Genomic DNA, 23,419 nt, shown 5'->3' on the forward strand with positions numbered 1-23,419 from the left:
GAAGCAAATCGGAGAGATGGGATCTCTGATTTGAAGTCTTATGTTAGGAAACAACAGTAATGGTCTCGATGGACCGACTGCCGGTGGCGCAGATATCGGACCTCTAGACCAGACACCAAAAGCTGGATGTGCTGAGAACGTCTGAGGTATGATGTCAGCGCACTTCTAAAGCATGTGGGAGCTGAGTGCTTTTCTTCTTGTTTAAGATATGGTCGAGGCCTGAGTATGGTTACGACAAAAGGTCAGGAAAGAGAACGAGCGAAGTGAGGCCCCGTAGGTCGGGGTTGGACGAGTGAGAACGTTCTGGCCTATGTTCCGAACTCGATAGCACCGGTAACATGGAAGTTCAAGTCTCTATTCGATAGCCCGGGCTATGTTCAAGTTGAATTGATCAAGTTAGAAGAAGAAAGCTGCCGCAGGAAGAAGAGCTTAGCACTTGAGGCAACCTGACTCTCAGCTGGGCTCAGCTAACCAAAATTGAGAGCAAACGGCGCTCTGACAAGGTAAAATGCGGGATAGAAACTTCCGCTTACTGTTGGGTGCGGAGATGATGACCGACTTGCACGGTGAACGATATATGTGAAAGGCAGCCGATGCGCTCTGGAGGAGGTGCTTATATCGCATGTTATTTTTGAGATCAGCCTAACGACCGATTGCACGATGCGTACATAGCCTATGGATGTCTGTCACTACCAAAGAAATACCGCTCAGAAATTCCCAATTCGTGACCTATGGAAAAGCCCGCTCATTTCTCCTTGGTGAGAACGGTTGTGCGAACATGGTGATGCTCTGTGAACTTCTTCAGGGGCTCGAACGTCTTCTCCGCACCCGACTTGGCCGCATTGGCCTTATTCTCGCTCGTCCAACCACTCGTCGCCAGGAATACCTTGGACTTTCCGGCCTTGGGGTGATCAATCTCCTCCGCGCCCCATCCATGGGCCCCGGCGACAAAGCCGTCGGGCGCACCGCCTGCTTTCACGACGTCGTTGAAAGCGGCCTCGAAGTCCGAGGCACTGACCGAGGTGGGAACGATGGTAGCCGCGATTTGCACGATGGGAGACTCGGCGACCTTGACGAAGTCGCCGTTGAGTGTGAATAGGTTGTGAACGGGGCGGACCTCGGGGTTCGACTTGTCGAGTATCTCCTCGAACAGCTTCTTGACCTCAGCGGCGTGAGAGCTTGAGGCAGCTGCCTTGGCTGCGTCCGCGGAAGACCAGACTTTTGAAGCAGTTAGTCACTGGTAAGAGAGAGGACTCGGAGGACTCACTATCTATAATTTCAACAGCGGGAGGCTCGTTGGGATCGGTCCCCTTGCCGTGGTAAGCGTGCTCAAGACCTGGAGTTGCCAGCTTCGCATCCTTCAACCCCTTCAGACTGGCGACAGCCGTGCTGCTCTCAGCATCCTTCTTAACAGGAAGCCATGCAATGGTCACAGTGGTCGACATATTGATAAGTGGTGGGTAGTGATGACTTCTCCGGGAAGTTATGATATTGTTGGGGTCTAGGGGGCTGAGACTGTTGGATTTGAAGCAGATGTTGTTGATGAGCTGGTACTCAGTTTGCCCTCAGAGGGAGCAGAGCTTCACCTTTATACTACGAAGCTAGAGCTGCCTCCCTGCCCACGCATGAGGGCCATCGTGTCAGAACGCCGTGGCTTGGAGCTCCAAATTCAAGCTCCCATACCTTCTGCGGTGTTTGCCCGGACCCCGACAAGCAGAGAAGGATGTTAAGCGATGCCGCATGTAGACAGGGGTAACACTATGCTGAGGTTCAGTCACTATATGCGAGCATAGTTGTAGCAAGAGCGAGGTCGACTCAGAGGGACAGGAGCCGAATACGGTTCCATCTCGCTTTCACGGGCTGTCGAGCACCCAAGCTGATATTCCATGTCAGTAAGCTCCTGTATAGCTCGAAACAGGCATAAGCCAAGAAGGCTGGTCAATGCAGCGCGCTAGGTACAGGGGCTCCAACCAAAGAGAGCCAACGAGCGTGTGAGTACTGAAGTGTCCACATCGGAATCGGGGAACGATATGTGTCCGCCCATAGAATCACGGCTCTTTGCATCAGAATGTTGTGGGATTGCATCCCAAGAGCACTGGTAGTGAGAGGTGCATATGGTCCAATATCATGCGATCTGTCTGTCCACGAGTCGGGGAGGCTTCCCTGACCAAGCTGAAACGGACAGTGAACCTCTCCTCCACCGGCTTTTGGCAAGTGGAGGCTTACCAATTAGCATGAATCAGAAAAACCGCCAGGGAATAGACGACGCCAATTTGGTGTAAACATGATGGTGGTCGTGCTTATGGCGGACCGTTGCGTAGCCGTTCGATGCTCTTGGCCCTAAGGAGAGCCCACGGGTTGCTTGGGACCAGCTTGAAGGGCGAAACGCTACGAGCGGCATCGCCACTACCCGATTTAGAGAGTCGCGGAAGCCCAGCCGCATGATCAAGGAACGCTCATACCTCCAGCGACACAATATACTTTCGCTTCGCCACAGCCACAGTGTCTTGGACCAGCTTGAAGACCACTCAAAGCATCAGATTTGTAAATGCAATCAAAACTCGTGTTCGGGCTTAAGTGACTTTTCAGCGCATAAAATATAGATACCAGCGGTAGCAAGGGGAGGCAGGTACGTGGGCGTGTATCGCGTAATGAATTAAGACTGTCCTTGATTGTCGACTAATAGGCCGTGTGCTAGTGGAGTCTACCTGATGGACTTGGCGGCTTTGACGAAGGCCCTGATTTTGTCTATGCTTTGTTGACCGCCCTCTTCAACACCACTGCTCACATCGACACCGACAATCCTAGCCGAAAGAGTACCTACGGCAGAGACTGATTCGACAACATTATCGGGATTCAGGCCGCCAGCAAATATCACCTCCAAGTGCTCGTCCTTCTCCAGGTCCTTTCGAACAGCAGCATGGTCGAGTTGTAGACCAGAACCGGAGCCAGAGTCCAACAAAGGCATGGCGTGATATCCGCGGAGACCTAGTCCAGGGTCGCCCGGTTGGAACTTTCGGATGACTGGGACAGGTATAAGATGGGCCCATTCAACAGGCTCTCGGCCGTGGAGCTGGACAACATCCAGGTCGTATAGTTTCTGCTTCTCGAGAACCTCTTCCAGAGGCTGGTTCATAAAGACGCCGACAAGCGAGGCGCCTTTAACAGTCAAATTACGTTTGGACCCTGCAAAAAAATCACGAGCCATGTTTGATGGAAAATCCGGTTGTGGTAAGTGCTTGGTAGAGCGATTGTCATGGACTGCCTTCGAGATGGCCAGAGCCGTCTCGTGTGATACACAACGTTTGGCTGTAGGTACCAAGATCATGCCGATCAAGTCAGCTCCGGCCTTGACGGCTTCGACAGCAGCTTCGGCGCTACGAGTTCCGCAGATCTTCACAATCAGCGGTTGATTCTCGATCTTTGGGGAAGGTGTCGTGGTACCTGAACATAGTTCTTGGATGAACTTGGATGTATCGGATGCTCGCATGATGGCCTCGCCGACCAGAATTGCATTCACACCGTCGCTCTTGCAGTCCTGGACGTCCGCATGGGTGTTGATGCCACTTAGCGCGCAGATGATGACTTCCTGGGGTACCATGCTTCGCAAGCTCCTCGTGGTGCGCAGGTCGACCTCGAAGGTTTCGAGGTTTCGGTTGTTCACGCCAACCACCTTTGCACCAAGCTTGATAGCAGTTGTCATCTCCTCGGCATTCTGAACCTCGACCAGTGGCTCCATCCCTAGCGAGAGGGAGTACTTGTACAACCTTTCGAGAAGCTCTGTGTCAAGCATCTTCACAATCAGAAGAATCGTGTCAGCTCCAGCAAGACGGGCTTCAAGGATCTGATACTCCTCGAAAATGAACTCCTTTCGTAAGATGGCAGGCCGGTTGGGCATGCCCTCAAGAGCCTGACGCGCCACCCTCAGGTCCTCGATGCTACCTTTGAACCATTCAGGCTCTGTAAGGACCGAAATGACGCTCGCGCCTGCGAGCGCGTATTTCTTGGCTTGTGTCGGCGCGTTTATATCCAGAGCAAAGACGCCTTTCGAAGGTGAGCCCCTCTTGATTTCCGCCAGCAATGAGACGTCGAAAGGAGTCTGTCGCAGACGGTCGACGAACGAAATTTGTGGTGGAGCGCAATTGAGGTCATAGGCAGCTTGAAGATCTGCAGGCCTCTGAGACGGAATCTGCTTTTGAGCGGCAACAGCAGCTCTGCGGTGAGCATATATTTTCTGCAGGATGTTGTTTTTCTTTGGCGTGTTTTCTGAGTTGTGGGCGCCGTTCGTGGCCACAGCCGTGCGGAGCTCTTGGTCATCTTTCCAGGTACCACCCTGAGTAAGCAGGAAGTTTTTGAACATAATCCGTCCATCGGCGGAAAGGATACTCTCTGGGTGGAACTGAACCCCCTCAATGGTGAACTCCTTGTGACGGACGCCCATGATGACCCCCTTTGAGCCGTCCTCCTTTGCAATCCACGAGCTCACCTCGAGACATTCCGGGAGTGACACATGAGTTCCGGCAAGAGAATGGTACCTCGTGACTGGAAGACCTTGAGACATGCCACGATAGACACCATTGGAATCATGGCTGAGAGGCGAGGTTTTGCCGTGGAGAATCTCGCCCGTCTGACTGACATCACCACCATACACATCCAATATACACTGTCTAAGTACAAGGTTGGTTCAGCGTTGAGTTTGGAGATGCGTAATGGGATGGGTTAGACTCACTGTCCCATGCAGACGCCAAAGATGGGGATCTTGCCCGCAAAGTGGCGAATGGCATCTCTGCTCACGCCTGAGTCCGTCTGAGGATGGCCTGGGCCGGGGCTGACGACTAATTGGGTGGGATTCTTGGCGATGAGCTCTTCCAGTGAGATCTGGTCGTTACGGAAAACCGTGACGGTAGCACCCTCGAGGACGAGGTATTGGTAGACGTTGTACGTGAAGGAGTCATAGTTGTCGATGAGGACGAGATTGGAGGCGGTGGGCAAAGACGCAGAGGGCTGCGGATGATGAGGAGAATGATCAATTATGTCCAATGAAGCCATACTGGAAGTTTTGAACAAGCACAGCCAAGACAAAGCGCCGCAAGAGTGGTAGGGAGAGAATTCCAAGAGTCAAAGATGATGTTCAAAGAGCACGCCCAGGTGAGTCAGTTGCCCCTCCTGTCGGCAGAGTGAGTAAGTGTGCTTGAACGGCAACGGCCTTGAGACTTTAAGGCAATGTGGCAAGATCCGTCTTCACTCAGATTGTGTCTGATGGCTGGCTGGCTGTGTCAACTCTTCAAATGATCAAAGGAGATGATCCAACATCAATCTCGAAATATCGAGGTGGCGGCGACTGAAGCTCCAGACCGTTCGGGTAGACAAACTCAACGTATCTTTGGCCTCGGTGCCGCAACGGCGACTGGTGATCCCTGCAGGCCAAATCTCAGTGCTGCCAGGGTCCATCTTCGTTGCTGGTGGGGGCCTGGCTGCTGTTTGATAGGCTCCCTTCCCAAGCTCTGACGGGACAGGGATGCTGGAGCTAACATTTTGAGGACCGCCCAGGCGACAAGGTCTGGATAATACACGGTCAGGTCTGGCGCGTCGGCCAACATCGAAACCTCATAGCAGCAGCACAAACCCCCCTCATCCCAGCCTTCAATCTTGACGACAGTTTGGCACTGCCTTTCTTGTTGTCCATGATCGCACCTCAGAGGCTTTTGCGCATTGCTTGCTGAGCCTTGCGACCATGGCTTCGCCTCCAAATGGCGTCTATTTCCCTTCCTTGGATGAGTGCCTGAAGGGAGACAAGCTGGTCTTGTACGTCAACAATGCAGCCCAGAACAGCCCAAAACAGCGCAGCTCGAACCCGACCCTGCCCACGTGAGGAAGCAGAGACACTAATGATAATCATTCCATAGATCCTGGAAATTGGTCGCCTCAGCTCTCCAAGATGCCTCCACCGATCGCCTTACCAGCCCATGCCTGAAAGACTTTCTTCAAGACCGTTACGTGACAGACCTGATCCGGTCTCCCGCCACGGCATTCACCAAACCGACTCCTCAGTCAAGAGCCGATTTCGAGACCAAGACTGCCGCCATACACGTCACTCCTACGCCTAATGAGAAGTATGACATCAAGGCCATCAAGGAGGACTCGTTGTGGTTGAGCAGCAGCGTCGGGATCAACGAGGTTGCAGCTTTGCGCATCGTCGTAATCGAATTCCAGAACAGGCCGCAGAGCTATCTCGCCGGGCCTTTCTCCGCCCAGGACATAATAAATCTTCACCAAGCCGTCGGTGCTGATGGAACGCAAGCAAACACACTTCTGGCTTTCGTCAACGCCGCCGACACGGCCGATGCTGACACCATCTGGGCCGATTTCAACACCCAGGCGGGCAGACGCCGCCGCCTTGTCGACCTGTACATGTCCGAGCGGCGCTATCTCATGGCTTTTGTCGACGGAGTCCTCAACCTGATCTTGAACGAGACACTCTCGGAGATCAATGAAGTGAAGGCAGAGCTATCAGCGCAGGTGCTGATGACCATCTTTGGCCAACGACTGTTGAAGGACGTGAGGAATGACACACGCCAGCTTGAGAAGCTTGTTTCTACATATCTTGAGTTGGTCCCCGAGTGCCTGACGAGTCCGGACTCCGCCTTGCGGGCCTCAGTGAAGGATGTAAAGGTCCACCCCGAAGAGCTGGAGCTTGTTTGGACCAGAACATCCCTCACAGAGACACTGCATCTCTTAGCCTCGATTTTCCGAATCATCGACCTCTCCTCAGTCTTTCTCTCTGCCGACATTGTTTCCCGTTGGTTCAGATTCGTCGACGCATACGGCTTTCTCGATCAGCTGCAAGGGTCTGACGATCTTACAGCTGAAGTGATACAGCCTATAAAGCACTTGATTTGCATCATTTCCATGAGGATTCTGAACCTTCCCAGAGCAATAATGTTCCTTGACGGCGAAATATCACTTCAAGTCAATGAGGATTCTTACTTTACTTCTGGTTCCACCTTGAAGGAAATACACGAATCGGTTGTCAACGCGGCTAACGCAAGTCTGCTCACATCCGGCCCGGTAATCTTCTCCTGGGCCCTGATATTGCAGCGCATGCTGCGCTCGCACCATGAGCGGCTTGAACTGAGGGATCTGCAGCAAAACCGACAGGCCCAGGAGGGTTTCGAACGCGAATTGGAGCATGTCGAGGAACGCCCGGGAGTAGGCAGGCGCTCATCTGCTGGAAGCGTTGTGTCTATGGAAACACAGTCCTATGACCAGTTTTTGAGTACTTCCTTCGCCTCAAATTCGCTGCAATGGGACTTGCAGGAGGTTGAGAATTTGGCTGGGGCAGTGACTGCTGGCGGCCAGCTATACGACTTCATGACCGACATGGCTCTCAGTATGGGCGGGGCTCAGAATGCTGCTTTCCGCCCGTCTCTAGGGTCAAGAGTCCGTCATGTCCTTCTCGACTTCCTGAAGTTCAGCTTTCCGGTGACCGGCTACATATCGGAGCCTGTCACTACATTACTTGCGGTACTCTCCGCCGGCCAGGGATATTGGGACATCCCGGAAAAGAAGTCTTTGTCGCTAAGTGACGATGTTGTGGCCGTGGCTCTCGACGATCCACTCATCCTTCAGTTTTACATTCTGCAAGCTTTGCAAAGATACCCATACGAATTTCTTCCCTTCACCAGTCTTTGCAAGATTTTGTCGACGTGTCTGGCTGAAGACGATCGTTCGGGTCTCATCTTGAAATCTCTGCTCAAGACCCCGACCCTGACGCTTCCTTTGCCCGATCCGTATTGGCAATTCACGGCAGATGAGGAGGAACTGGGCAAGTTGGAGCTTACCCAAGACTTCCCACTATTCGCTGTATCACCCAATCGCAAACGTCTTATCGCAGACGAGGAGCCCTTTTGCATTCCTGCCGGAACATTTGGAAACCTTGCCTCTGACACCGGTCACATAGCGCAGGTGCAGTTCGAGCACTCCACCATTGCATTGCTGGGGAAACGGCTTGAGGCCAATCTTGCACCCGATTCATACGAGCTGGCCCTCGGCCCGCTCCAAGCCGATGAACTCGCTGAGACAGTGTCTCTTTTGGCAACAGCAATCCGTTGCGAGAATATAAAGGCGTCCGCAAAGAGCAGTTCGTCGAGTGCAGACGTCGAGGCTGGGCTGGCCATTTTACAGGAAGCTAGCCGTGCTCTACCGCGCACGAAAGATATCGTCAGTGTGATCTGCGACACCCTCGACTACTATGTGGATGGCGAATTGGCGAACCTGGAGGCTTCTCGTATACGCGTCATGACCACCTGCCTTCAGTTCCTAGATTCGATATTATCGATCTGCCCAGGCCGTGTATGGTCATACATGACCCGCTGTGATCTTTTGATTAGCGACTCAAGGGCAGGAAGGCTGTCAAGGATCACTGGAACGCTGGACCTCGTCGATGAAAGATTCGAGCTCCTATCAACGGTGGTGAAGTTCTTCTCCAACCTGGTCGCAAATGCAATGAAGGGCACCATTCAAAAGAAAATTGGCAGCAAGGCCAGCGGGCGCTCAGTCGAAAAGGAGAATCCCTGGCTAGGAACCTCTGACAAAGCCATGGTCCAAGTCAATCTGTCAATAGCTCATACCGCTATTGATATACTCGAGAACTCACTGACATGGCGTTTTTCATCGGAAATTCACCGGAGCATCCTCGTCGGTGATTTGATTCCGGTATTGGACAACATTGTCACCTATTCGCTCAGCGTGAGTGCATCGGACAAGTCCAACACCCTGACAGCGTTTTTGGAACCTGCAGCACAGCATATCGTCGATGGTTTCCTGTCCTCTTCGTCCTCCTCGCTTAGATTTCAACCACTTCTTTCGTCGATGCTTGTCGCACTTGGAATGCCAGACTCGTCACTGTACCCCAAACGGTCGGAGATCATATCGAAACGCCAAGTTGCGGTTCTGGACTTTGCAACGACACTGGTCAGGGTCGCAAACTATCTCGGGAAGCCGACAGTCGCTATTGAGGATCAGATCCTCAAGTGTTCGTCGCTACTGGCTCGCCTCTGTGCTACAGATACATCCTACAAGAACTCGGTGCTATCCCTCCTCGGGGCAATGGCAGAGAGACTCGGCCGCGAAGACACCGAGGCACCGTCCCTGCTCGGATACTTGGGTCCCCATATATCACGCTCATTCTTGCAGACAATTTCACAATTGGACAAGCCGTTTGAGAGACCGGCAGTGTCCAGGAAGACATGGAAATTCTTCTCTACTATCATGCGTAATGGACAACACTGGATGGCCAACTGCCTTTTAACGGGCAAAACGCCGCGCGAAGCTTTGGGCAACGAGGGAAAACTGTCCAAATTAGCACCGGACTCCATCCTCAGAACAGCTTTGACACGTTTGCGATCTATTCGCACTCTGTCCACCTCAGAGACACTAGCAATCTTGGATCTGTTAACGTCTGCCCACAATTTCTGGCAATGGACCGTATTTGCGTCTCAAGAGGATAACAGCTGCCTGGCCGAGCTCCGAGCTTACGTTCGCCAGCTCAAATCAGCCTCTGTGACAGCGAAAGTCAACCCCAGCCAGGCTTGTGATGAAGCTCGCATCGCGGCTTACATTGCAGAGGCGCTCGCAATGCATCTATACCACCTACGAAAAACAGGGCGAGAGGAGGAATTTGCTCAAGAGCTCGTTAATGATGTCGACTACTACCTACGTGAAGGTGTGACAGTGTCCGGCTACAACAGCTCCCTACATGCCAATTTTGCCAAAAACTTCTCAAAGCAATACCCTGGCTTCTCGTTGGAAAGCTTTCAACGGACACTATTGATACCGAGGGAACTTGGTGACGAATATTACTATGCCCTCAATCTTGCAGACAAGATGTTGAGGTTTGACCCTGGGTGGGCCGGACCACGAGAGAGAAATGGCTTTCGGCATGAGATGGCAGCGGCCAACCTTAATCTCTCTCTCGTGGACGCACAAATCGTGAGTAGAATCTTCAAGCTGTCCCGGCCTGGCTACTTAAGGTACACACAGACTAATTCCTGGCACAGGCTCTCTTTCACGCTTGGGAATTTCTGTTGCTGGAACTCAGCAGCTGTCTCTTGCCCAAAGGACAATTGATCACCAAACAGATGATGCAAGTCACGGAGCAATGCCTGGTCTCTAACCAGGGTAATCAAGGCCCTGAACGCATCTTCCAGAGGATCACACAATCTCGTGCGAACCTGGCCATGGTACTCGTACAACGTCTCACCGATGCTTCTCTTGTGGCAAAAGACATTGCTGAATTACTTGAGGTCATATGGACAACTCTCAATGGCATCGATAACCCTTTCACGCCTGACCAGATTCAATACTGGAGGACGATGTTGAGAATGCTCTATGTTGTGTTGAGGGGCTATCGAACATCACCCGCCGCCGATGGAATAGAAGCTGAAGGTGGGGCGCAAAAAACAACCCGGTCAAGGCCAGCGCAGCGAGTCCGGGAGATCAACACCGATGGTGATAGAATTGTCGAGGTATTGCAGTGTGTGCTGAACATTCTTCAACGCGTCGTGGCTCAAGGCTTCCGGTCGCTGGTTGCGCTTATACACGACCCGGTTGTCGCAGTTCTCCCCGAAGATCTGGCCCTCCTTACTGCTATACTGCAGGCTTGTTTGTGCTTGCCAGGCATTGACCAGGTCTCCGGCCAGGTTCTCAACATCATGATATCTGAGGACGTTGGACAGGCTGCGACATCTCTCCTCTCATGGGCTGACAAATTGGCCGTGAAAGGTGACCCAGTCTATGGCGAACTGAGCATCTTGTTCCTCCTTCAACTATCTAACGTCCCTGTTATCGCCGAACACCTCGCATCCGACGGTCTTCTTGGCCAGCTTACGTCGGCCAATATCACGACTCATATTCAACGGCCGAATGTCTCACCCTTCGCAGATAATGTTGGGGCGCAACGATGCTACGATATCTGGGCAAAGGGAATTCTGCCGTTGCTGCTTAACGTGCTGTCAGCGCCGGGTCTAGGCCCCAACGTAGCCACTGAGGTTGCCTGCGTTCTCAACCAGTTCCCCAACCTCCTTCATAGCAGCGTCGATCGCATAGAAGCTCCTGGGATGAGCAGGACTACGACCCGCGGAAGCTCCCAATATGTGACTTTGCTCGGCGTGTCAGAAATCAACTCCCTTGCACTTCTAACACAGGTTTTGGGAAAATACAGGTCGGAATTCAACCATGAGATCCCTGAGGTATCGTGGGACTCGGCCACCGCGCTCGAGAATGTGGATTACTGGTTGACGAGCCGTAAGATCCTGCGGGAGCGGCTCTTGCCCCTGGGCCAGCGCGAAGCTGATTGGAGGACCATGAAGACGGGGATTGAGGAGGTTAGTGTGCTAGAGCAGAAGGTGGTGTCCCTGCTGGAGACGGTGAAGGAGGTGCTAGGTGATGATTCAGAATAGGCTGAGTTGTAGCAATCGGCTCTAATCAACTCTGGGCTTGCCACAGTTGAAGCTTGTACTCGGCTTGTGGCATTGGGTGGCGTTGGAACGGATAGCAAAATTATAGCGGCAAGCATGATGGGACGTCGATACCATAATACAGAACATTGAGAAGTCATGTGTTTCCCATTCAAGATTTTCCATGTGAGTTGAGTTACGCCTTACTACCATATCTGCCTTGACAAAAGCTCGCTTTTACAATACTCCCTCGGGCTGTAAATGGTAATGATGTGCCCACAGAATTGTATTCGTAATCCAACCGAGTTGCCGTGTCCCGTTGCTCATTCCAGTACAGACATAGCCAGGCCTGAGCATCATCATCGGCGGTATGCATCTGCGCAATGCGCCATCCTTGAACCCTCCAACTTCGAACACGATATGCCATCTCGGGGTGACCATTCCTCATCGAGGCAGGACCGCACGGCTTGCTGCCGACGTGGCTCACCCGTTACTTCAGCGACGGTCGATCTCCTATTGTCCCATCTTGTTGGACATCTCGGCGTTGTGCTCCTGGAATCGCTCGGCGAGCCGAGCCTGGGTGGCCATGGTCTTTTGCACGCAGCGGGCGACGCAGCCGTTCTCACGCGACGAGACGGCCTTGGATGTGAAGTCGTCGATGCAGGACATGAAGCAGTTGTCGACCAGGCTGCCGAAGAGCTACACGCACGGGGGGAGGGTCAGCATTAGTGAAGTGGCCGGGGGCTGTAGGCGGTTCGATCTTTTGTTACTTACGCTGACGAACTCCTTCACCTGGCGCTTCTGCATGCGCTGCTCGAGCTCGCGCTGCTCGTTGGCGTTGAGTCCTCCAAGTCTGTTTTGGTGAGGAGAGGTGGTCAGCTCCTGGGTCATTTGAACAATGCGGAAGTCATTGATGTGGGCACGGCGTACACTTGATCCATGTCTGCTGTGATATGGTATGTTTGTGTAGCTAGATGGATTGATCTGTTGGTCGCTAGTATGTCGAATTCGCGTGGCTCTGGATGGCAGTGCGCAGCGAAAGAAATTTGGGAGCTTCGGCGCTGGTGATGTCACGCAGGGAATTGGGACTCCCAGCGCACAGACCCTTACCCAGCTGAACGGCGCGCGCAGTGTTAGAAGCCGCGGCCAAGGATCCATCCATCCCGCGTAAGGGGATCTATTCCTACAGTTTTTGACCAGAGTCCTGTAATTTTCCTCCAACCTTCCTCTCAGTCTCAGTCTCAGTCCCAGTCTCAACCTCACAGTCCATCCATGATGGCCAGTTGTGTGACTGATCTCGGTGCTTGTGCGTTTGTGCGCCCCCAAGGCAGTGTTCCCCGGGGACCCTTTCAGAATCACTCGACGCATCTGCACTCATCCTGATAGATCCTGTCTGGAACATGCCACATCTCCTCATTCTACCCTCATTCGACTCTCTCCAGCCACGACGTTGGATCGAGGGCGCTCAGATCCGCTGGCTCTGACGAATGAGAAGGGCATGCTGAGGTTGTACGCGATCGGTACTGAGGCGCCGTCCCTTTGTCGCCCCCAAAGTCACCAGTCACTTTCCTCTGCTGCCCATCACAAACCGGTCTTTTCAAGTTTGTGTGACAAGTGAGACATCACGGTGTACAAGAACCCGATTGGACCCGACAAGCGCGAAAGAGCCCGCCCGTCGGTATACATCGTGGCCATTATGTACACATCCGGGCTCTTAGACTCACTTCTCTCCTGAACAACGGGGACTGTCGCTAACAAGACGATGAGGTGGGCCAACAGTAACATCGGTGTCCCGTTCGCCGGTCTCTATTTGTTGCACCTTTACCTTTTCCTTGATTTCTCTGACCTATCGGACGGGTACACTACAGAATTACAACCTGGGGTTGAAGCGAATGATACCAACCTTTATTTTCGGTCGCGTCGGTGCCGAGAGTCGATATTGGCCCCCATCCTCCGAATCTAAAGGGGCCCTCCTACGCAGCAAGAAGGTGTCAGAGTCCTCATCATGTCTGCATCCGTCTAGGAGGATCAGACAGACAGCAGCTACCAAGTGCATGGCGAACCATGCTTATGCAACATTCTTGTTTCGTGCGCTGGAAGTCTGGGCGCGACGTCAGCAGGGCCATTTTGGCTCTGTTCGTGCCGGCACAATCTACTGACCGGCACCTGTACATGTTCGGGGTTAAGAAACTCGATGCGGAAAACACACTTGCAGCCATGCAGGAGCAGCAGCTTACGAGAGTACGGTCTGTGGGCTGGGTTGAAGGAGAGAGTCGGTCTCAGGATCACGTAGTCCTTGGTAGGCCCACAGTCCTGTCTGGCTATCGCCACATTACACGCTCGCGACAGAGGAACTCAAGCTGGAAATTGCCATCGGCATTGTCGATGTGAATCCCTGGTCCTTGCAGCTTGCCGAGCTGGGCGGCACGCTGGACTTGTCGAGCTGTTGGGCGTTGCCCGAGGTGGTAGGGCTGATGACAATCGAAGACGAGGATAAGTGGTTAATGCCACGGGGCAAGCCGATCTGATGATAGGGTGCCTCGATATACACCGCAGTCCGGATTCAAACACCGGACAGATGGTTTGGAGCTGTCAAGACGACACGCTCCAATCCCCGTGTGACCCGAAGTGCACTCTGCGCAACCACGCTGCACATTTGTGCTACGCGAAGATGACCGACGGGTTGGCGCTTGGTCAGACAAACACTCTCAAGCAACAAGATATCGAAACTAGCGCGAAATCCTGTGGTCCAGCGTGGGGTACTTGTCACTTCAGTTCCCAAGGGAGAGTAAGCTCAATGCCACCGTCAGCTTGCTGTTGTGCGGAGGGGAAGAGCAGCAAAATGCGTTGGAAGCATGTAAGACGAGGATCACGTCGTACGACATACTTCGAGCACGCGTAGTGGGCCGGTTAAAATACACCTGCCTAGAAGATCCGCCAGACTTTAGCGACCTCAGCAAGCGCAATGCGGTTACACAAAGCATTCGTGCAACCCGAGCGTCACGTCTTTCTTACCACCCGTCCCCGGGGCTCTTCACGCGGCTTCGCATGCCAAACTCATACGTAAGTATCGTCATGCAGCGTCGAGAAGGGCTCACTGCCCCGACTCCTAAGATCATAGAGCGAAAAAGAGGGGGCGACCAAGGCCTGGCTTGTAGATGTCGCCTCTGTCAAGTTCCCACCGCTGGATTTGCCGCAGCAAAGGCTTGGCTCCCAGGCTGCCACATTTTGTCCCTGGACGTCGCAACGGTTGCCAAACGGGCTAGCAAAGCCCCCCCTTTCTTACCGCAGGTTCGGGTGTGCTGATGCTCATTATCTTGTTGAAGTCTATTTCAGGGTACCCGTTGCCATTGGGATATTGCAGATGTAGGGCTGGCCACACCTAGTCTATTGGTCCCGATGAGGAGGGGCCCCGGGTGGAAGGATCCGAACCCTTGGGCCAAGGCCAACTTAGACGGCAGCTATTCGCACCCACTCAGGCGTTTTCCTGGGCCACACCGTTCAAGATAGCTGCATCTCACCCGCCATATCCAGGTTGTCTGCCATGCCGTCAGGCTCTTTGGCCGGATCGAGAAGTCAATCACCATGCCTTAGACTGCATATCCTCCCGCCTTGGAATGCATCATCCCCTGCTTAGACGGGCATGAGGCCATGCCCGCCAACCGCTGACCGTTCCTTTCCCCCTTGTCGTCTGTCAGTGGCAGTGACTTTGGAAATGCTGCCCTTGTAATGCAGCGTGGGCTTTTTGCACCTCCTCCATTGTTGGCTTTCCCAATCCTTCAAGGCAGACGTTCGAGACATTAGAGAACGATATCACCCTGCCGATGTCATCGGCTGTGGAGCACGTTCCCTCCTCAAAAGCCCTCTCCGGTATCTCTTCCGCGACAATGTTCTCCTCAGCACCCGGTCACACTAATTTCTGCAAGCACGCGCATGGGCAGTTACGTATGACCTGACCTGAAGAGGGTATATAATGAACATACCATCACGTCAGCATTTCAAAGAGGGTTCAGGGATGAGCGCTTCCTTGTACAGCTTTTGCCATCTCGACAACATGGTATCCGACTCTAGTGCCTCCAGCCCTTCCGCGATAGTTTCTTCGGGCAGGAGGGGCTCAAAAAAAGTGAGAAGGGCTTCATGTCACCCAAGACCTTGCAATGAGCGTGCTAACAAGTCTTCGTATGTTGAAGGTACGCACCGGCTGTGTCACTTGCAAGTAAGAGACATTTTTTTCACAGTACATAGCTTCATGGACATGCAGCTCACCAATGCTTTCGTTGCGACAGGATACGGAAAGTCAAGTGCGATGAGACCAAACCATTCTGTCTGAGATGCACAAAGACCGGGCGTAAATGCGATGGGTATCTGGATCCACGGAACCTGGCCTCGAGGCGCCGACCCAAAGACCCCACACCTCAGGACCGTGTCCTGGGTCCGTTACTCGACCTTTCTACACCAGAGGAGAAGCGAGCTTTCTACTTCTTTCAGCATGTCACCGCGCCATGCATCTCGGGAGACTTTGACGCAGTTTTCTGGAGGAGTGTTGTGCTCCAAGTTGCTCAGACTGAGCCAGCGGTCCGCCATGCCGTGCTCTCCGTGAGCACCTTGCACGAGGGGCTCACACAAGGCACAATCGTCCAGTCAACAGATGGCTGCCCGACACAGTCCTTCGCTTTGCAACAGTACAACAAAGCTATCGCTCGTCTCCTGGACCAGATGAACAACCCACTCACCAAGCCGCTGGCATCACTTCTCACCTGTGTTCTCTTCGTCTGTATTGAGTTCTTGCAGGGAAAGGACAAAGAGTCTCTCATACATCTTGAGCAGGGCCGACAGCTTCTAACTCGGCTGGATGAGCGGTATAATGGCCCTGAGATGGAATGTATCCTACGTCACGTCGTTCCTCTATATACGCGACTGAGCTTAACATCGTTTCTTTTTGGCGGCACCCCTGTGGCCCTACCAGATTCGTTGAAGTCCCGTGGGGACATACCTGATACGTTCGGGTCAATGGACCACTTGAGGTATTTCATGCACGAATTCATGGAGCAAGCCTTCCGATTTACGCATCGAGCACGGCCGGCCAAGAATAGCAGCGACTCAATATCGCGGGAGACGATGCAGTTGCTCGAGGTCGAACAAGACCGCCTACTTTGCCGATTAGCCAAGTTTAATGTGGCCTTCTCACTCTTCCAAGCATCAAGAACGAAGCCGGGCCCTGAGAACACTCTTCTTGTCCTGCAAATGTATCTGCATGCCCAATATATCTGGATCTCTACGGCGTTGAGCTCGTCAGAGGTGGTTTACGATAACTACCTAGCTCAGTTCGCAGCGATCGTTCCCTTGGCAGCTGCATACATTGACCTCGAAACCTCGCAACAACACCAACCAGTGTTCCCGCCTCAAAGACATGGATCTGCCACGATCCCAACACATCCCTCTTCGGGTCCTAGCCAGCAATTACCTGGAGGCAACTTTACTTTCGAGACCCACATAATCCCCCCTCTCTACTATGTGGCCACCAAATGTAGGCACCCCCTGATCCGTCGATCAGCACTCAGCCTACTCAGACGAGATCCATCCCGACGAGAAAACCTCTGGCGAGCTAGTGTGATGGGTGCACTGGCGGGACATGTGGTGTCCCTTGAGGAGCAATGGGCTCAGAGGCAGAGTTTCTCATCGATATCTGCATCTCAATCTCCGCAGTATTCGAGCATAAGGAGTACCAGTGTCGGCCATAACACTGCATCCGAGCGCAGCATGGAGCAACAATCTAGACTCCAGCCGGAATTTTCAAGTCACGAAAAGCCTCGCGGCACGAACAGAGCAACAGAGCAGATAAATACAGAAATCCAAAATAATTCGGGACCGCGTCCGGTCCCCGATTTTCGATTCGTCGATTTCGATGCCGACCAACGCATGGAGCCGTCTACAGACCAAGTATTTCAGAGAGATGCCAATGTTCCTTCGTCGCTCAGTCAGGAACCTTCTCTCACGTCTTCAACAGACGGTTGTTCATTCAATTCGGCCATGGATTCGGCAGCAAGTGGCTTACCCTCGCGGGAAAATGAGCTTGCCATATGGCCGCATGAAGCACATCAACAACCAGATCACAGCAGCCAGGATTCGTATCAGCCGGACTTAGGAAAGGACTTTGCGCCAACAACCCCGTATTTGTACCATCACAACGAGAAGCAAATGCATCTCACCGGACATGCGACGGGTGACTCTGCATCTCACTCGAGTTTGGGTGGATCTTCGCCCGATGCAGACGAGCAAAGCTATCAGACTATCTTGGGCAATCAATCACAGCAGGATAGCTTCTACCAGTCGGCAACGACAAATGCGATTCCTTGGGATCAGCAGCAGCAACATCTTACAAGCAGTACTCTCCCAAGCGGTCTCATCACAGAGGCGCCATTTGGGCTAGCGGAGGAGCTACGAGTCCACGACGCCATCATCGGACGTGAGAGAGAGGACGGCAGCTGGGTTGTCGTATTCAGAAAACTACATGGGGCTGACGCAGAGTGGGATGTGCAGACCGACTGGGTGGCTACAGGATAAGCGCACACGAGGAGACGAGTTATCAAGGCAGCTTGTGCCGCGACATTTGAGCAGGGCTTGGACTGTCTAAATCTTGCGCAAATACAGTTGCAAGTACACCCGAGGACGGGGTCCAAGGTAATGCTGATCACAAGGTGACAGCGCATCAGTATCATCCACATATATTACGGCTGTCGTTACAGATCCCAAGGTCGGCCGCCTTAAGAATCGGAGACTTAATCATAGAAATGTAACTGAGGGCTGTCCACAATAGGGCATACAGTCTTTGATATATATATACTGTACATGTGCGCAACCTGACGTCCGAGCCTTGTTCAAGAACCGAGCGTGTATGTCGAACCGGATTATATATACACAAAGCCATGTTCCGTGTTCCCTATAGCAGAAAGGCACAATCTAAGCAATACGGCTTTGGATTCCCGGATCCCAAAATTTGGCCCAAGTACATGTTTTTGCGCATATCTTAACCCATGCTCACTGCTTCTCCTCGTTCAAGTCCCGGCCCACTGCCCTCGCTATCCGGTCCGCGATGGCCATCACAGTTATCATTGGGTTGACACCACTCGCCGACGGGAACACGCTGCTGTCGGCCACATACAGGCCCTCCGTGCCCCACACCTTACCATACGGGTCGACAACACCCCGCTCCTCGGTCGCAGACATGCGGCAAGTGCCCATCTGGTGCGCCGACGAGCACGGCGGGTTGCCCAGGACGTTGCCCAGCCGCCTCGCCTTGTCGAGCCAGGCCGAGAATTTTGGGTCGTCGATCTGGTAGAGGCCCGAGCCGTCCGCGGCGGCAGACGTGGCGGCCGCCTGCTGCAGCTCCGCGTCGTCACGCACGTACGGCTCCACGCCGTGGATGAAGGGGTCGATCTCTCGGGCCCCTGTCACGTACATGATCTTGCAGAGGGCTATCAGCCCCTCGACGGCGTGCGCGCGGTCGAATGCCGAGGGCGTGTACTCGATCTGGAGGCCGCCCGTCGCTGGGTCCATCACCACCCTGCCCGGGTCGCGGTCTCGGGCCACCGATATGAAGGCGCCGAAGTGTCGGTACCGGAGCGCGGCGAGCTTGAAGTCCAGGCCGCTACGCCAGGGCATGGCTGAGAGGCATGTGTATGGTGTCATGTTGGTGGTCTCGAGCTTGACGCCATGGCCATGGCCATCTAGGTTCTCGAATTCGGAGCAGTAGCTTGTGATGATGGCTCCTAGCCGAGGGTTAGCATGATGGAGGCTTGCACAAAAAGTCTGACCTGGCGGATATGCTCATGCGTACCTTCCCAAGGACGAGCATCCTCGGTATAGAAGGCGCCCGCCATGTTACACGGGTGGAGATATAAGTTGCGCCCAATGTTGGGGTTCTGCAGGCGTCAGTCTTTAGTTCACCTCGCTTCAACTTGGACCAACATAGGACCAGTCTTACCGTTAGGCCACTCTTCATCAGAAGCAGAGGACTGAACAACGCATTGCAGGCCACGATTACCCTCTTGGCTTTGACCACCACCTGCCTGGATATTCTCTCATCCATCAGCCCACCTGGACCTCCGTGAGTATCTCTTGATACCCAGGTACCCACTACACCGGTTGCCTTCCTGTTCCCACTAACTTCTTCGAATAGCACCCTGTCAACGGTGTAACCTTCGATAAACTCGGCGCCTGCACGGGCTGCGTCTGGAAGCCACGATTGTGTCGGGCCTTTTTTGTCGCCAGAGCCACAGCCCATGGTACAGTGGCCACAGCTGTGTTCTTTCCCGCCGGAGTTCTGAGGGCACACACCGGCCTTCCAGCCCAGTTTCCTGCTCCCGCCGAGAAGCACCTGGCCGCGGTGGCTCTGGACTACCGGCTCCGTCGCCACACCCATACGCTCACACACGCGGTCCATACACTCATCATACTCTTGGCCGTCGAACCAATCCAGCCCCTGAGCAGCCCACTCCTTCCGCACAAAGTCTTGAGTCCGCAACGACACGCTCCAGTTGACCGTCCCGCCGCCGCCCCATGTCGCGCCGGCCACTATGCCTATGGACCCATCCACGGAGTTGACGACGCTCTTGTCAAAGAGATATCGGCTGGCGACGGGCCCCGGGAGGGGCAGCATAGATGTGGGGAAGTTGTAGCCCTTTTCGACAACGACGACTCGGTGGCCTGCTTCGGCAAGGAACTTCGCGGAGACTGCGCCGCCACAGCCCGAGCCGACGATTACGATGTCCGTCTCGATTGTGGCCGGTTCGCTTACGGACTCATGCTCAGACTGGGACTTCGATGTGGGGCCTGGGAACTGGAGAAACTTGTAGCCAAAGTCAAGGCCCGGCTTCCAGTTTACTGGCATGTCCGGGTAGCCTGTGACCTCCCGGAATGTCGGCGAGGACATCAGCCAGCTCACCTGGCTTACCCTGACGAGACTCCTGGCGACGGTCCTCATCCTGGGGAACCAGGAGTTGTGCCAGCCCTGAACAATAGATTCCCGGACATGGGCGGGTTGTTGGTGGAAGGGGACGCACGAGCCGGTCAGGAGGAAGGCGCCGACACTGGACCTGTGTATATTGACGACTTGTCAGTGGTTCTCACGTGATGCCGAGTTTTCTAAGGCTACGATGGAAGGGATGCTGACGACAAGGACTTGAGTAGACGCTTCAGGCCGTCCCTCTGCGCGACTGATAGACGGGCGGCTATCCGAAGCGAGACTTCGCGCACGGCTGGGTGAGTTGAGGCTTTGTCCTCCATGAAGGCCTTCAGAGATGCCTCGTCTCGTGACTCGAGCGTTGTAGTCCTGGCCTTGCCCATCACGGCCGAATACTCGTCATCCGGGATGCCCAGTTGACCTTCCTTGTGCGTCAGTGACGACATGGATACCACTGCCGGGACGATGGTGTCCAAGATTGCATTGAAGACAGCCCACTCGGTCTCGCTCCAGAAATCAAGGGGAGGGAGCTCAGGCAGGGCCGGACTCTGGGGTGTCATGATCTCTTCGGTCAAAGCCATGGCGGAGAAAGGCCCAGCGCGGCACTACCTTGGTTCTGGGTGGCTTCGTGAGTGCTCAGATGGTCCTCTTGTTAGGGGAGGTGCCGAGACGGGACCGCGAATAAACAACAGAGAGGAGGCTCTAGCCGCACGACGTCAAATCATGATGTGCATGCTAGGGAAGATCTGAAATGCGCGACGGGCCGAGGAGGGGAGTGGAGAGCTGGGGGCTGAGAGGGATGAACGATCTGTCGGGTTCACATGCCCAGGCCCAGTTGGACGGACAAACAGATAGACGAAAGTGACACGACATCTGCGCTGCAAGGCGGCCAGGGCCCTGGCAAGATTGGCCCGTACCATGATCAGATCCAGACGCAGGTACAGCGGAGCCCCCGCTTGGGTTCAACACACAGTAACCAAGATGGCGAGGCGCGTTCCCGGACCCGAAGGAGAACCCCACTCATCATGCAACTGTCACTGGCCAGCAGCAAACACAATTCGATGTCCAGGGGGTGGAAGCGAGCAAATCATAACCCGATGCCGTACCGTGGAGACCGTACACACCGTGGGTGGAAGGATCATAGACCTTCAGCCCACCGAGGGGTTCACCTGCACGGCGCATGGCCTCCATGGCGGTTCAAGGTGTGGCCCGAACCCACTGTGACGGGAACATGGCCACATGTGCGTCGGGATTGCTGCAGGTGAGCCCGGCGTGTCGGGCAGGGGGCGCGCGCGCTGTGCCACTGGTTACATGACAACAATATGTACGCGCGTGGGAACAGAGTTGTGTTTTGCGCGCCCACACGGTGTTTGACATTTGACAGGAGCTAAGCCGCGGCAGTTGGTAAACTAGCGAAGCAGCGAAGATGATGAACGGTCATTTCGGCTGTCAGGCTGTCAGGCTGGTCTAGATGCAACGCTGAAGCTTTGTAAATCCGCCCGGGCGCTGGCGGGCCGCCGTTGTTTTACTGTAAACAAACTTGCAACGTGCCCGCCAGGGCTGTATGCGTACGGAGTACACACGTGCGCAATGATCAATGCGTAGAGCTGTCTAGCCCACAGGGATCCCAAAGGCCTGTTGCCAAGTACTTAGGAGAGAAGGAAGAGGACAAGGGAAACCTACCGAGATACCACCTCCCAGGTCATTCCACAAGATGCCTGATGTATACGTAATCCCATAGGAAAGCATCCCATGGGAGGGTCTCCTATAGGAAAGTGTCCCATAAGGGTATCATATGGGAGATTATCCCATGATAGGTCATCCCATAGAAATTATCTCATAGGAATCTATCCTGCAGGGAAGTGTGTGATCTGTACTGGTCAAGTTGCACCCGAATCAAACCCACAGATTGAAGGAGAAACTGAGAGGGGTTGGTGAAGAGATGAGAGAGAAAGGGAGAACTCTCCAAAACACCACCGATAAGAGCTGCTGGTCCATTCAAGTGCTGCTCGTGGTCACCTGACATGTCAGCATCGATGGTAGCTTCACTCAAAGTGACATATATGCGTGTGTGCTTGTATACGATGTGCATCGCATGTGTTCATGATATACAACCGTAATTGTGCGTCCATTGTACACTTAGACTACACAGGCACACCTAGGTACATGACCTTCGCAACACGCGGGGACCCAAGAGATAAGGGCGAGGCAGAGCCAACTATGGGTTTGACAGGCGGGACGGGCCTCGCGCTAAACAAGGCGTGTGTCAGGTGGATGTGGATCGAGCCATGCCTAGTCAGTAGCTGCTCTCAAACTTAGCTGGCAGCTGGGTAAGAAGTGAACTGGCATGGCGGGATAGCAATGTCTGGGGACTCTGATTCCTCTCTGGCTGGTGTAAGTGGTTGCCGTATTGGCTGCATGGCCCATACGTGTGAGTGTGTACATATATATATACTGTATATAATGTGTATGTGTATTTGTATGTGTATGTGTGCGCATGCATGAACCACACGGCTGTATGCAGGTACGCAGTGGCAGTGGCAGTGGCAGTGGCAGGCCAGGCCAGACCAGGCCAGGAAGCAATGGTATATACGTGTGCCGGTGTAGATGTCTGTGTGTTTATTGTCGGCTTGAAGGGACCCTGACGCGATCACGAGCTGCCGCGAACAAGGAGGCAAAAGAAACAGAAAACAGCATGTGCTTGTCCGGCATGCCGAATTTGTTGAGCAACTGCCCACTCTGCCAACCCGGGGGACGGGAAGGACCAAAGGGCCAGATGCCTGAAACGGACCAAATCTGCGGCGTGCATCCCAGCCAAGAGCGGAAGCCTTGCCTTGCCCAGTGCTTGCCCTCCTGCAGCCCACCTGCCCTCCTGCCTCTTTGGGCCTTGATTCGGACCCCACACCTACCACACTATCCACACTACTACTGTGTATGGACTACTACCTTCACATACCATGGCAGAATGAGAATCCACCGTTTGTATTAATGTCTGTCGTTC

General features: G+C 53.9%; 7 protein-coding genes across 7 annotated transcripts; 3 read left to right on the top strand and 4 right to left on the bottom strand.

The window, feature by feature from the left end:
- Positions 1–745: 745 nt before the first annotated feature.
- On the bottom strand, positions 746–1,445 carry J7T55_009101 (uncharacterized protein; the record flags this gene model as incomplete). Its single annotated transcript, XM_053142031.1, has 2 exons — positions 746–1,218; positions 1,268–1,445. The coding sequence occupies 2 exons, from the start codon at positions 1,443–1,445 to the stop codon at positions 746–748; spliced, it is 651 nt and encodes a 216-aa protein (XP_052994942.1).
- A 1,259-nt stretch (positions 1,446–2,704) lies between these two features.
- Positions 2,705–5,049, bottom strand: J7T55_009102 (uncharacterized protein; the record flags this gene model as incomplete). Its single annotated transcript, XM_053142032.1, has 2 exons — positions 2,705–4,667; positions 4,730–5,049. The coding sequence occupies 2 exons, from the start codon at positions 5,047–5,049 to the stop codon at positions 2,705–2,707; spliced, it is 2,283 nt and encodes a 760-aa protein (XP_052994943.1).
- A 685-nt stretch (positions 5,050–5,734) lies between these two features.
- Positions 5,735–11,459, top strand: J7T55_009103 (uncharacterized protein; the record flags this gene model as incomplete). Its single annotated transcript, XM_053142033.1, has 3 exons — positions 5,735–5,805; positions 5,907–9,990; positions 10,140–11,459. 3 exons carry the CDS (start codon positions 5,735–5,737, stop codon positions 11,457–11,459), a joined length of 5,475 nt encoding a protein of 1,824 aa, XP_052994944.1.
- A 510-nt stretch (positions 11,460–11,969) lies between these two features.
- J7T55_009104 (mitochondrial import inner membrane translocase subunit tim-9) lies at positions 11,970–12,397 on the bottom strand (the record flags this gene model as incomplete). Its single annotated transcript, XM_053142034.1, has 3 exons — positions 11,970–12,155; positions 12,231–12,309; positions 12,387–12,397. 3 exons carry the CDS (start codon positions 12,395–12,397, stop codon positions 11,970–11,972), a joined length of 276 nt encoding a protein of 91 aa, XP_052994945.1.
- Positions 12,398–13,673: 1,276 nt separating this feature from the next.
- J7T55_009105 (uncharacterized protein) lies at positions 13,674–13,984 on the top strand (the record flags this gene model as incomplete). Its single annotated transcript, XM_053142035.1, has 2 exons — positions 13,674–13,697; positions 13,760–13,984. The coding sequence occupies 2 exons, from the start codon at positions 13,674–13,676 to the stop codon at positions 13,982–13,984; spliced, it is 249 nt and encodes an 82-aa protein (XP_052994946.1).
- A 1,629-nt stretch (positions 13,985–15,613) lies between these two features.
- J7T55_009106 (C6 zinc finger domain-containing protein) lies at positions 15,614–18,020 on the top strand (the record flags this gene model as incomplete). The annotated part of the gene is made up of 2 exons (XM_053142036.1): positions 15,614–15,672; positions 15,743–18,020. The coding sequence occupies 2 exons, from the start codon at positions 15,614–15,616 to the stop codon at positions 18,018–18,020; spliced, it is 2,337 nt and encodes a 778-aa protein (XP_052994947.1).
- A 474-nt stretch (positions 18,021–18,494) lies between these two features.
- Positions 18,495–20,999, bottom strand: J7T55_009107 (long chain fatty acid oxidase; the record flags this gene model as incomplete). Its single annotated transcript, XM_053142037.1, has 4 exons — positions 18,495–19,225; positions 19,294–19,378; positions 19,441–20,551; positions 20,629–20,999. 4 exons carry the CDS (start codon positions 20,997–20,999, stop codon positions 18,495–18,497), a joined length of 2,298 nt encoding a protein of 765 aa, XP_052994948.1.
- Positions 21,000–23,419: the final 2,420 nt, after the last annotated feature.

This window comes from Diaporthe amygdali, assembly GCF_026229845.1.
Source record: "Diaporthe amygdali strain CAA958 chromosome Unknown NODE_10_length_1141467_cov_65_626103, whole genome shotgun sequence".
Classification (NCBI taxonomy): domain Eukaryota; kingdom Fungi; phylum Ascomycota; class Sordariomycetes; order Diaporthales; family Diaporthaceae; genus Diaporthe; species Diaporthe amygdali.